Raw genomic sequence first — 14,706 nt, 5'->3', positions numbered from 1 at the left:
GTATATTGTATAACTGATGAGTAAATAAATGCAATATTTATACATTTAGAACTGGACAGTAATTTTCAGCACTTATTATTCCCAGAATTTACTCTTTTTCTTTCTTTCTTTCTTTCTTTCTTTCTTTCTTTCTTTCTTTCTTTCTTTCTTTCTTTCTTTCTTTCTTTCTTTCAAAATAAATGTCCCTAATGGAGGTTGAACACATTTTAACGCTTGCAATGTTTAATTATTGACCTGATTGCACTTGGGCAACATTTTCTGTTTCAAATATATAATATTATATGTATATTATACATCATCAGCTTAGCTAAATGAAAATTGATCATCCTGCCCGATGTTTGCCCCTGTTTGCACGGAGGAAACTTCTATTTCACTTGCATACCACAACCACTAGAGGACAGATAGACACATAAAATACTACTGCAATAGGCCTACTGTACTTCACACAAAACTTGTGTCTTATTCAGCCATAAAACCTCTTACATGCATTGCACATTGATTCACAATGTACATATTTATTTATTTAGTTAGTTTGACTTTATTATGCTTTCTCTTCTTGAAAAATTGCTTGATATGTTTTGCTGTTTGCAAGACTATGTTGAAGGATTATACTTTGACATTTAATCTCTGAATGCCTGTTTCCTGAAGAATAACCCAAACTAGCAAATACACTTGATCACAATTGATCTATCTGAATTTGGTTGAGAAATTGCAACTTTAAAATACCATGGAGAAAGTCCAAACATTATCTATTAAGGGCACATCAGCTAAAAAGATGATGATAAATTAATGATGATAATTAATAGGCTAGCCTTATAACAAATGCAGTCATAATAGCAAATAAAAGTCAGAGTTCTAATGATGAGTGAAAAACCTGGCCTTCAGATATTCCAAGACATGGCATAGATTAAGAGCCAGATGAGCTGCTAAGGAATAAGAAATAAACAATATCAATATAAGAAAATGTTAGGTTAGATTGACTTCCAATGGCATGTTATAGAACATTCTGTCAAACTATAGCCTAAATGTACCTAAATAATATAAAACACATTATATATGTAAACAAGAAATTGTTTCTAGGCAATTAATTTATTGCAATCATTTTACTGACCAACTTTGCATGTTTGGATGATGACACAAGATACCTGTGGAGGCGGAGGCGTGGTTTAGCGAAGTTTGCAGCCGGAGACAGAATTAGGAGACGAACGGTGAGTGAGCAGGCTGAACGGAAATAATCAACACCTGTCTCTTGTTTCAGTAATTGGCGTGGAGAGAGTATTTAACGCCAGGAGAAACAGGAATAGAGGAGAGAGACCCGCTGCTGACGAGCGTGAACCGCAAAACTGAAAAAAGGCCTGAGCTTTCTGTTTATGGTGCGAGAGGCACCGTTTTAGTTTTTTATATATTCTTATTAAAAATTGTCAGGAATAAAGCCGACCCCTCGTCCTCTTCCTTTCAACCTTTGAACCCATTTACACTGGTGCCGAAACCCGGGAAGGAAGAAGAACCGCCGCCATGCAAAGCCCGTCCTCCATGCTGCTTGCGGACATCATCGCCTCCCTCACGGTCCTGCACCGCGAACAACACCAGGCTCTGCTGGACTTAAGGACAGACCAGAAGAGGCGGTTCCAGGCCATCATCCAGGCCCAGCAGGAGGACCGCGAGAGGTTCTGAAGCTGGATCGATTGGGATGTTCACGCCAATGCACAAGATGGCGCCCCAAGATGATCCAGAAACATTCCTGGAGCTGTTCCAGAAATCGACGGAGGCGTGCGGCTGGCCCCACGACCAGTGGCCAGCGCGCCTCATCCCCCTGCTCTTCGGCGAAGCCCAGGTGGCCGCGTAACAGCTGGTCTTCGACGACCTCAAAAGGGCCATCATCCAGTGGGTCGGCAGGTCCCCCGAGCAACATCGCCAACGCTTCCGGTCCCTGGACTTGGGGGAAGCCGGTCGACCCTTCGCGAAAAATTTTGGCTACGAATTGGCCTGCCTTCGGTGCTCTATTGGGGTCTCTATGCACGGATGCCTCTTGGGGAAATAAGGCACAGGTCGGGGGCGTGCGGGTGCAGGTGGGAAAAACTGAGCCGGGCTGCCGAGTCCTGCTTCAGGGGAAACGCGTGAAGTCGAGAGGTGGGGTCTCTCAGAGCGCGATGACTTTCCCCTGGAGCAGTCTCGAGATGAGACATTGAAACATACGTTCCAACAGGTCCATACCATCAACGGCCAGCTTCTCCATCCTCCCCAAATGCTCATCTATCCATATTTTGCCATTTTAAAAGACCGGTTGTATCGAGTGACCCAAGACGCTCAGACAAAAGAAGATGCAACCCAATTGTTAATTCCAAGGAGCCGCAGGGAAAGCGGCTCATTCTAATCCAATGGCGGGCCACTTGGGGCAGGCTGCCACACTGAATCGCCTCACGACCCTTTTTTTTTGGCCGGGCATTCACGAGAATGTGCACAGGTGGTGCGCATCTTGTCGTGAATGCCAGTTGGTAAACCCACTGGCCACCCCAAAATTGCCATTGCGCCCTCTTCCGTTAATGCAGGTCCCCTTCGAGAGAATTGGCATGGACCTCATCGGGCCATTAGAGCGATCTGCACGGGGACATCGATTTGCATTAGTCATAGTCGTTTATGTAACACGATATTCTGAAGCAGTGGCCCTCCGAAACATTTAGGCTAAGAGTGTTGCGGATGCCCTGTTTCGTTTAATCTCCCGAGTGGGGGTTCTGAAAGAAATCCTCACCGATCAAGGTACGGCGTTTATGTCATGTATGTTACGCAAACTTTACGAATTGTTGGGCATTAAATCACCCACAGACCGACGGCCTGGTCGAACGCTTTAATCGCACGCTTAAATCAATGATTCGTAAGTTCGTCCGGGAAGATGCGAAAAATTGGGATAAGTGGTTAAAGCCCTTGTTGTTCGCCGTGTGAGAGGTCCCCCAAGCCTCTACAGGGGTTTCCCCCTTCGAGCTTCTCTACGGACGTCCTCGGATGCTGGACGTCCTTAGGGAACTTGGAAGGAGGGATCCTCTAAAAGCAAAAACGAAATTCAGTATGTCCTGGACTTGAGAACAAAACTCCACACTCTGGGGCGGCTATCAAGGGAGAATTTGTTACAAGCCCAGGACAGACAGAGCCACCTGTACAACAGGGGCGCTAAACTCTGCAAATTTGCACCGGGAGAGAAAGTACTTGTATTGCTCCCAACGTCAAGCTTCAAATTAATGTGAAAGTGGCAGGGGCCGCTTGAGGTCGCACAACAAATCGGAGAGCTCGATTATGAGGTTATACGGTCGGATAGGAATGGAGCACGTCAGATATACCACCTCAATCTCCTTAAAAAATGGAGAAAGGTGGAGCCAGTGATGTTGGCGACAGTGATTAGTGGAGAGGACGATCTTGGGCCAGAGGCGAGTGTCAAAACGCAATCCCTCACCCTGGCCCCCGGGGGAGATCACCTCTCATTGTCCCTGCTCACTGACATCACGAGGTTGCAGGCTGAATTTGCCGACGTGTTTTCGCCCCTACCCAGCCGTACAAACCTAATTCAGCACCATATCGAGACAGGCGTGGTAGTTCGCAGCCGGCCGTATCGTTTGCCTGAGCATAAAAAAAAGTAGTTCAGGCTGAATTAGGCGCAATGCTTGAAATGGGGGTAATAGAAGAGTCCAATAGCAACTGGGCGAGCCCAATAGTTTTGGTTCCAAAGCCGGATGGCTCGGTCCGTTTCTGTGTGGACTACCGCAAGGTGAATGCTGTGTTGAAATTCGTCGCATATCCAATACCGTGGGTTGACAAGTTTTATTCGACGAGTTTATTGACGCTTTCATTCAACGTTGGACCTTACAAAGGGATATTGGCAGATCCCCTTGTATCCATTATCCAAAGAAAAGACAGCTTTCACAATGCCGTTTGGTTTACACCAATTCGTTACCCTTCCGTTCGGCTTGTTCGGGGCTCCAGCCACCTTCCGGGGACTCATGGACAAGATCCTGCGACCCCATGCTGCTTATGCTGCTGTCTATCTGGACGACATCATTATATTTAGTAATGATTGGCAGCGGCATATGCAGCATTTGAGGGCGGTCTTGAAGTCGCTGAGAGGGCCGGACTCACAGCCAACCCGAAAGAAGTGTGCGGTTGGGCGTGTGGAAGTAATGTATCTGGGCTTCCACTTGGGGCATGGACAGGTGCGTCCTCACCAGCCCCTTGACTGATCTTACTAAAGAGCTTTCTGTTTATGGTGCGAGAGGCACCGTTTTTGTTTTATATATTCTTATTAAAAATCGTCAGCAGTAAAGCCGACCCCTCGTCCTCTTCCTTTCAACCTTTGAACCCATTTACAATACCATTTTACAAAATAAATAACATGAGCAAACAAACAAAGATGTCTTAATTATGCCATTCTGTTCACCTGTGTTTTAATTAATTACCTTATTATTCCCAGTGTTTAAATATCCTCCTTCTAGTCTCTAGCTTCACATTTTATGTTTGGTTGTTTCTCTACGTGTTTCTCCTGAGCTGTGTATTAAAGTTGATTGCTGTATTTATTCCTTCGTCCTGTGATTCCTTACTACAGCCAAACACGTGACAAAAACAAATAAACCTTTTGCGGACTCTTTATGTTTTTATTAAATCTCCTTTTTAGTCAGTCTCTTTGCCGGAACCTTGGATTTCTTTCAATTTCCCAAATTGCATTAATTAGCATGAAATTGCAGCTGGAGTTCACAAAGGTTGATTTTGTGATTCACTGACTCATTAAATGTAGAATGTGTCATCTTTTTGCACATACAAAACACACACACACACACAAGAGACAAATCTGTTTAACGAGCTGAAGAAGACAAATGGTCCCTTTTAAGGGGCAGTCCATCTTACACACAAATCCTGCTGATTTCAAAAATATAAATGATGATGCATCATATTACGGCAGATGGAAATGATCCTTTCAGAAGGCACAGTGAGTAATAAGAGCTCTCCAAGGCTGAAATATATTTATGTGAGCCAGGGTTATAGTTAACTAAAACCTTAAAAAAATAGATACATTTTTGTTACTTGAAATAATGTATTGATGCACTAAAATAACTAAATCTAAAGGGGGAAAATTAATGAAAACTTAAAATACAGAGCATTCAAATTTCTTGCATGAAATATATAAGAGTCTCAGATAACGTGTATATATATATATATATATATATGTGTGTGTGTGTGTGTGTGTGTGTGTGTGTGTGTGTGTGTGTGTATTCTAACACAAGTGAAAAACACAACAATTTGACTAAAACTTTAACAAAAAATCTAAATGAAAAAAAAAAAAAAAAACTAACTGTTTAAAAATATGTAAAATATCTCAGTGATGCTAAAAACAAACAAACATTGGCATTAGTGTTGGCACTGCTGCTCAGATGCTGTCATTAAGGTTTTTAGTAGTTCTTTTATATAATTTCAGACTGTATTGATCATCCTCTGTGGCACAACAGAACTGTGACAGAGGAAGTGTTTGTTCACAGGCCAGTTTCACACCGCTCACAACAGAAGTGTGTATTTATTTCACAGCCAGTATGTTAGCATTTAGATTAGTGCTTCTCAATGGGTTTACTTCAGGAGCCACATTTTACTGTAGACATCAAGTGGCAACCATACACAAAAAATCTTTTGTATCTTACAAAAGTAAACACAAGAAATGTAAAAACATAAAATCTAAAATAAAACATTTGCATAGGTGTTTTATGTTTTGTCATATTTGATATTGTTACATTTCTCATACAATATAATGAGAATGTGGAGCACTTACAGAAGGAAAAAAAACTACATTTTATTCAGAGGTCTAAACTGAGCCAAATTGAATTGGATGCACATTTGACATTCACATGGGCAAAATTTAGATTTGTAATGTAAAAATAATTGAGATCTTATAGGCCTATCAGACTACTTTTATAAAACGCACATATTATCAGATGTCACTGCTTCTCCCATTAACTGGTATTTCAATGCTTAATTTTATGATCAAAGTTCTTAACTTTAATTGTGGGATGCAAAACAATGCAATGCAATATGTTAGACCTACAAATAAGCGTTCCTCAAAGTCTGATATTTGCATTTTAACATAATTTTGATGCATGGATGATCAAGTAAACCAGCTTCAGTCTAATAGGCTAAATGTGAATCTTTTAAATATTAAGATTAATATAACATGTATTATTATTATTAAACATTACTCATTTGTTTTTAAAAAAATTTAATCTTCTTTGCCTTCATTGGTTATTTTTATTGCTGGTTTGAAGTATGTTGTTGAAATGTGAACAAACATTTCACATTTCAACAAACTTTGTTTCTAAAATTACTTGCAGTTTAATGGATTCCTTTCTCGCCCAAAGTAATTTATTTATTTTTTTATGTAAAGGTGATCTAAAATTAAGGGAGTCCCAGATGATTTGGAATGAGTTTGTAAGTTTACACCACACTGCAGATTAATCTCCAGGTAGGCTACCACTAACATAAGTTTTAAATGAAATTAAATGAAATGATTATTTCGACATCATTTACCTTCCTCAGATAGTGGTAATTGCTGGCTTGCCTTGCTCATCCGAAAAACCATCCAGTGAGATGATATATTTGAGGATACTTCCTGATTTGCTTGTCATGTGGTGTGTTATGGAGACTAGAGTTTTGTGAGTCTTTTCCCAGCTTGGCCTGGACCCCGTGTGCCTGACAGTGGGATTAAAAGGACATCACATTCTCCACAGATGGGTAAAGACTTCCAAAGCTGCAGCCTTGAGGATTTAGCCTACAAACCATATTGCCACTCCTAAAAAAAACATGGAATCACACACACATGGTCACACAAAGTATGGTAATGTAAAATATAACTGGCTGGCATCATATTACAGTTTCTTTTCGCAACATGGGAGAATAAAAAAACTATTTTCCTTCTCTCGTTAGGCTAATATTTTTGTTAAAAGCCTCCACAGAGTATAACATGTGCAGATATAGTACACCCAACATGTCTATGGATTTAAAATCTATAGAAATTTACATTTGTACAAAGTGTGTATTAAGTGTTGCTACCATTCTTTTTGCCTTGTAAAAGTACTTGCATATATCATAATATTGATAAAATAAAAGGAATAAATGTTCTTAAAGGGATAGTTCATCCAAAAATGAATGAAACGACAATGAAAAAACAACACATGTCTGTTTTAAAATTAGAATGAGGAAGAAATGATTGCAGTGATGAAAGAATCATGAAATTCGTTTATATTTAAAGCATTTCAGTTGGAATAGAGCTCATTATATTTCTGGGAATTAATTTCTAGTTTGTAAAGTATAAAAAGAAGTGAAGTATTCAGGTCAAAAATTAAGCGAACTTGTAATATAATCAGCAGGCAAAGGCATAATAACATAATCACGGTAAAATTGAATAAACACTGCACAAAATAATGGTGTGCAATTATGTAAATTTGCCAGACTTTTAATTTAAAACTCACATTTACATTTAAATCTACTCTTTTGTGTCATAGACCTCATTCTGCTGCTTCTGTGCAGCTCTTTGCAAATGATTCCAGCTCTGTTACGGTTGATTACAGCTCTCAGGTTAAATTATTATAAACTATTCACCTCTTCTTGACTTAATTACTCTTGAGTCCCATGTTTAGACACCCTTTCCAATTCTTATTGTAGCAATAAAGCTATGCAATTATCATGGATAGATCGAGAAAAGTGGAACAGAAATAAAAGAGAGAATAGAGGAAACCAAGGAAAAGAGATCAAAATGCATTCTGTTGTGAATATAGCTGTGATATTTCATAAACACCTACTGTATCACTGTTCTTTAAAACTGACCCGTTAATAAAACAAGACATTTACAATTTGAGTTTTAATTTTATACACATTTTTCTATACCACTTTTGACTCTATCACAATAGCCTTTTGCCATCTTTATATTTAGATATATAACATAAAAACAAGCTTCATTATTAATTCTCTTCACACAGATTTTATTATATATTATGCATTCTGTGTGGTATTTTTACCAGAAGTGACGGTTTAAAGTTAAAATGTCTAAACAATGGATTTGTTTCTTACAAACACAGAGCTTGTCGCTTCACGAGATCATAATTGATGGACTGTGTTACTTGTGGATAATTGTGATGTTTTTATCAGCTGTTTGGACTCTTATTCTGACGGCACCCATTCACTGCAGAGGATCCATTGGTGAGCAACTCATCTACATCTTCGATGTTCTCAGGGTAAATACATATCCAGCTAATTTTCATTTTAGCGTGAACTATTCCTTCTCAATGTTGCCCTTTAGCTGGTCAATTGCTACTATTCATTAAATAAAGAGGGCTCAAAATTATTTTGTGTTGTTGTTGAAGACCTTCCTACAAACTACTTCATTCCATTTTAGGTGGGCAATTAAACTTTTGAAAAGAACCCATTGGGTGGACTGACACATTAGATTAGACTCTGTACTGAACAGATATGAGGTAGGAAGCCCTTGTTTTTCAGATGGCTAGCGTTAAATGTCCAGATGAGAAACAGTAACTGCAGTCAAAGTCTGATGAAAAAGCAAACAATTTATTGGGTGTGCTCACAAGTTTCTCCACCCATCCTCAAAATACAAAGAAGAATGTGGCAGCAATCAACTGCTGAATAACAATGTCTTTGTTTATTGTAGGAAATTTGATCATTCTTAGACTGTCTATGAACATGAACAGCCCAAAGTATTACATATTGTGGTGTATATTCACTATAGGTGGGAATTATTAAGATGCAGTAATTGTTTTTTATATAAGACTTTGAATTAATGTTTTTGTCCCAGATCTCCCTTTTGCTTTGAAATAAGATTGAACTGTTGACGGCACAAGCTCATGGAGGTTATTCACAGAGGCACCACATCCATTATAGCACTCATTTGTTTTCAGGGACTGACAGGAGCCCATTTGTGCAAGACATTAAGTTTAAATAAATGTAATCACAGGACACTCTTGAGATCTTTTAGAGCAGAGGTCCTCTCTTTTTTTTCACTGCTATAAACAGTAAAGCATTTAAATAGTGATAATGCATCATGGCTATTCAGTATGAATGCAAGAGGGAAAAAAAATATTGTAATATTTGCTAAAAATATTTTTTTTAGAGTTGTTTTGTGTGTTTGTGCTTCAGATGAGCTTTGAAATGTATTTATTTTTATGAATAAGACAACACATTAGTCAAATGCAATGTTTCTTCATTTAAGCTCAGAATTGTTCTGCTTTGCAAAGCAGATATCAAGAGAGACTATTACATATCCTTTTATCAATGTGTGCACATTTTATTATGGTGGCAACACTATTGGTTTACTGGCTAATTGAAAATTGAATGCTAAAGTTTCTAAATAATTCAAATCCAGAGCATTACACTGCTTATTTGGGCATTTATAATGGTATCAGTCAAATGTACAACAATCAGCACTCAATTATAATGTTCCTCTATCTTGCCTAGATTCATTTCTAAGCAAATTATGCACAGTCGGTTTTCATTTCACGAAGCGAACTATGGCATAATTATAGTTTCTGAAATATAGCCTTGCACAGATCACCTTTTCATGCACTTGAGGATAATCTTAGAATGGCATTTGTCAAGATTACTATGGAATTAATGTAATTGCACAGAAAATTGTACAGATGTGTGTCAAAATTACAAGGTTACTGTTCACTGAGAGAGTGTACATCTGTGCTCAATCTTAATGACAACAAATTATCATCTGTAGCCACGCTAGAATAAAGAAATTAAATAGAATATAAATCCATTAATCTGCAACTGAGTAATTTTCTTGTATAACAGCAAACACTGGAAAAATAGCATAGCATTTTTTTAATGTAACACTAATTTGTCACTGAATTGGTCATCTTCTTATGACTTCAGTTTTCAGAAAGTTTATACCAGTAGGAATATTTATTATTTAGGGCTCTTCAGATTTCTGCTGGGGAGGAGTTGGTGGGAATAACAGACAACCACATGTCAGGGCTAAAGCCTCTCAGTGGTCCCATTAATCCTGACTTGAGCCACACACTCTTGGTTTGTCCCCATAAATCAGACCACAGTTTTCCACTCAGAGGGACGGATTTCCTTACAAATCTGGTATTCATCTATTTAACTGAAAATAATAACAAAAGAAACCTACAAAATAGACAAGATAATAAATAATTTGCATTATAATCCCTTTTTTTAACATTATAATACATTTGATCAATACATTTCCAAAACATCTTTAATTTATTGAGAATATTACATATTGCGTCAAAATTTGACATTGAAAAAAGGGGCATGCCAAACATTTTTTTTAAAGTTAGCTAATCTTTTCATTCAAATTATGCTGAAATATTTTGAATGAAAAAAAGGTATTTAATAATTAAAAGTGCAAATAATAAATAAATGTTATTGTTTCCTGTAGCATTCAAACTTGCAAAGAAACAATGAAAAATATATATTTAGACTGAAATGTACACCTCCATTAAGCAGCATGTGATGTTTGATAATGACTTATCGATGAAAGTTATTAGAGAGCATCACGATATTGACTTTTCCATTTTCTTTGGCAGTCTGTCAGCAATGCTCCCCAAGTCAAATGCTCTCACACACGGTCGTCGAAGACAAGCTTTTACTTCTGGTCAGCTTGAAAACAGTGTAGCTCCTTGTGTCCGACGCAAATCTCCTGGAGGAGCCAGAGCTGCGCGGCTGGATTTCAGACGCAGAATTTCTCATTGAAGATTTATTGGTCATGCTCAAGACAGATGACATCTTCTCTCTGTAGCTTTCTCTGAACCTCTTGGCCGATCTGTACAAGTTTCCGACAAAGCAGTAGCAGAGGGGATTGAGGGATGAGTTGGTGAGACCCAGCCATTGCGCAAAGGGTCTGCTCTGGAGAATCCAGCGATGCTCAACGTTGCTCAGCTCATCGTTTCGATCGGGAGAGCTGGGGATGTTGGAATCGATCCAGATGTCCACGGCGTAGAGTGGCAGCCAGGAGAAGGTGAAGAGCAGCACGAGCGCAAACACCATTTTGGCGATCCTCTTGCGCGTCTTCAGGCGCGATGTCGAAGAGGTCAGCGCGAGCTGGTTGGGATCTGAAACTGATGCTGTACCTCCTCGACTCAATTTCCAACAGGTCAGGAAGCAAATAATTAGGTTAAAGACCACCGGGAATCCGTATAACGCGCAGAAGAGTAAAAAGTTGTAACTCTGGCGCAGTTTGGCTTTAGACCAGCTTTCCACGCACACGGTCACTGTATGCAGCCCGTCTAGAAGAGAAAGCGTCTTAGTTGTGTTCATGAAAAATAACGGCAGACATAACGCAGAAGACACGAGCCACACCACAGCTATCATGCATATCATTCTGCTGGCCGTGAAGAAAGCCCTGGCGTGCAGAGGACTGTGGACGCTGTAGTATCTGTTCAGACTGATCACGGCCAGACTCAGGACGCTCGCAGAGACGGACACCGCCTGAACGAACGGCACAGCTCGACACAGAAAGTCTCCAAACACCCAGGCGTTATACACCTGGTGCCCTAAGTTAACCGGCATGCAGACACACACCACCATCATGTCGCACACCGCCAGGTTGACCAGGAGTCTCCTGGTGGCTGAAGCTCCAGATAAACGATTCCTGCGGCGCGTCAGGACCCACAGAGCCATGATATTCCCCACCAGTCCGGTCACGAAAGAGATCACGTACATCACCATTAAAACTATAGTGTCCGGTTCATGTCCCGCGAACAGAAAGTCGATGGAGAAAGGCGTCAAGTCTCGAGTTGTCCAGTTCTTCTGGAGATGCTCCCAGAGAGAAAAGTTGTTTGGGAAGAAGCGTCCGAATGTGCTGTAAATGCTCGAGGTGTTCATGGTTCCTCTGTATAGGATCTCATCTGACCGTCCGCTTCTTGAGGATCTCCATTACGCCCCCACCCTCAGTTATATGATAAAAGAGCAATGATTCACCCAGAAAATCTCAAATATCCCATAATGGTTAAATCTCAGATAATGACGCGTGTAATTAAAATAGTCTTCACTGAAGCCTACGACTTCTCTCGATCACATTTCAAATGCTGTTGCCTAATGCATGTTTTAAGTTTAAAATACAGTGTAGGCCTATATAAATATTAATTCAATATAATTCAGTACAGACCACACACAAACATACACACACACACACACACACACACACACAAAAAAAAAAAAAAAAAAAAAAAATATATATATATATATATATATATATATATATATATATATATATATATATATATATATATATATATATATACATGTAAAAGGGTTCTTCAGCTTGTAACATAGCAGAACCATGCTTTGAAAATTGCATGTGAAACTGAAAAATGACAGTAGTCTACAGTTATTAGCAGAATACATTAATAAATGACAATTGACATTGAATAAAAATTATTCAAACTAAATAGAAACAGAAAATAGTCTAATGAGGACCAAGTCCTATAGTTAAACTCTGTGTATTCATAATCCTGTAAGTCCATTATTGTGTATTTCTGAATGGATGACAGAATGCAAACGATGAGGATGCAGGATGTGTCAGCATCTGAAATGCACAATTGAGTTTATAGATATAATGTGTCTCCTTCCATTTGTTTTTGGAAACAGTATGTGTGCATGATATCTCGCAACTCTCCCATAAAAGTCAGATTTGTGGAGAATTTGTGATATTGTTGTTTCATGCACACAATGAACAGTTTTTGTCATAAATTCCTGCAGCTGCCTCTTGGTCACCTCTCTGATCAGATTCCTCCTGGAACTTTCGTCCAGTTTGAAGTGTCGTCCTGATCCAGGGAGGGTCTGTGCTGTACAAAAAACCTTCCATTTTGTAATAAAGACTTTGCTTTGCTTCTAGGCATTGATCAAGCATTTGATTTTTTTTTCTTCTGTATCCATCTCCTGACTTGTTCCTGTACACAACTTCATCCCACAGATCTTCTGACAGTGCCTTGCCACCCATAGTTGATTGTGTGCTCCAGTTGCACTACCAAAGACTGATATGCTCCAGGAAAGCTCTTTCTCACATGTCACATCTGTTACTAATCAATGGTTGAAATGTATAATACACAAGATCATGAAAATGTATTTTCTGTTTTGAACACACATTTTCCCTCACATCATTTACCAATCCACATTGATTCATTATTTTTTTCAGATTAACACACAGCTGTCTCTGCAGTTAGTGGCAACATATTAATTAACTGGCTTTGTTATTGACTAAATGAATGGTTAAATAGGGCCAAATCAGTACTAGGTCATTAAATCAGGCCAGTCAGCTGCTTGTTTTGTCTTTTTACACTGATTTTGCAGGTATGATATTTCCAGCACATTTAAAAGAGCTACTTATAAAATATGAAAACATGTTAGAAAATGAATAGTTTTGTGTATAAAATCTGATTGCATTATTCAAGTCCTAAGCCGTTGCTATAAACAGCCCCAGTTGGAGGCCAATGAGCTATATCTTTTGGCAGAAGAATCGTTCATTATGAATAAATGTAATTATCTATTGAACATTTGTGTCTTTTATCATTATCGCTGTTGCCACCGTTTAGAAAAGCAATAATCCACTTAAGGCCAAGTTACAGTCATTTGTTCTTAAATAAATGTGTTTCTCTTGTGCTAGATTTCTTATATTATAAATAATAAAAAATGAATGTGCATTTGCCTTATGCCTTTGCAATTGTTAAGAATTTTTCCTTCACACACCTCAGAACTAACACATTGTGTTCCAATCCACCAAGCAACACTGATGAACAGACTTACATAACAGGCCTGCTGTCTAAGTGTTTTAATTCACTCATTCACATCATGATGACCGCTCCAACCTACAGCATGACTAATAAGAAAACTAATAATGATTTGATCATCATATCAGACACTAGAAGAACATTGCTTGAGTAAGGTTGATAGGAAGGCAAATTATGTGATTTGAGAGTCACCTTCTTGCAAATGCATTCATTTGACAATTTCCAACACATCAGATGCAACAAATAGCCCACATATTTATTACTTTACCTACTTCACAAAGCAATACCTGATCTAAATGCACTGCAGTGCTGTAGTTTGTCCCCACTCAATAAGCTCATTGCATTTTATTGGTCACAGTGATCATTTTTCTCAGATATTTCATTTGCGGTCTTATTGTGTTCTGCAGCTGCTATTTATAATAAAAGCGTCATACTTGACAAATAATGTTTTTATCACTGTCTAAATGATTTCATTGATGATTCACTTGTGTGAGACAATTTCCTGACATTTTTCCATTTATGTTATTAAAGCAACATTCACTGCATATAGCAATGTGAGGGTTTAATGTAAAATCTTGAAATGAAAATGAAAACATTTAAAATTGCACCGTAATCATAAAATGTATAAAAATAGAAAAGGTTTTTCTATTTTAGGTTTTTCCGCAAATACATTTTTCCATTTTTAAAACACAGGCAACATTAACCAAAAAAAGCATATAAATAAATGCTGTTAAATTATTATTCTTTGTTAGTTCCTGATACTTGATGTATTAACTAATGTTGACAAATTTAACTTTATTACTTACACACACAAAGATAATAACTGATAAAATGGGAAATTACTTTTTGCTGAAAGATTATTTTTCTAGATTAAAACACTTCTATAATTAGAAAAACTTCCACAAAGCAATTTATT

General features: G+C 38.3%; 1 protein-coding gene across 1 annotated transcript; it reads right to left on the bottom strand.

Annotated features, from left to right (window-relative positions):
- Positions 1 to 10,611: 10,611 nt before the first annotated feature.
- On the bottom strand, positions 10,612 to 12,124 carry LOC128025620 (QRFP-like peptide receptor). Its single transcript, XM_052612116.1, has one exon. The coding sequence runs from the start codon at positions 11,884 to 11,886 to the stop codon at positions 10,612 to 10,614; it is 1,275 nt and encodes a 424-aa protein (XP_052468076.1). The 5' UTR covers positions 11,887 to 12,124.
- Between the last annotated feature and the right edge of the window lie 2,582 nt (positions 12,125 to 14,706).

Source organism: Carassius gibelio, chromosome A12 (genome assembly GCF_023724105.1).
Source record: "Carassius gibelio isolate Cgi1373 ecotype wild population from Czech Republic chromosome A12, carGib1.2-hapl.c, whole genome shotgun sequence".
Classification (NCBI taxonomy): Eukaryota; Metazoa; Chordata; class Actinopteri; order Cypriniformes; family Cyprinidae; genus Carassius; species Carassius gibelio.
Note: the sequence above shows the minus strand (reverse complement) of the source record. Positions and strands in the feature narration are given on the sequence as shown.

What these genes read in the sequence shown, in the direction of transcription:
- LOC128025620 (XM_052612116.1), bottom strand. Translation starts at nt 11,886, where the DNA reads ATGAACACCTCGAGCATTTACAGCACATTCGGACGCTTCTTCCCAAAC.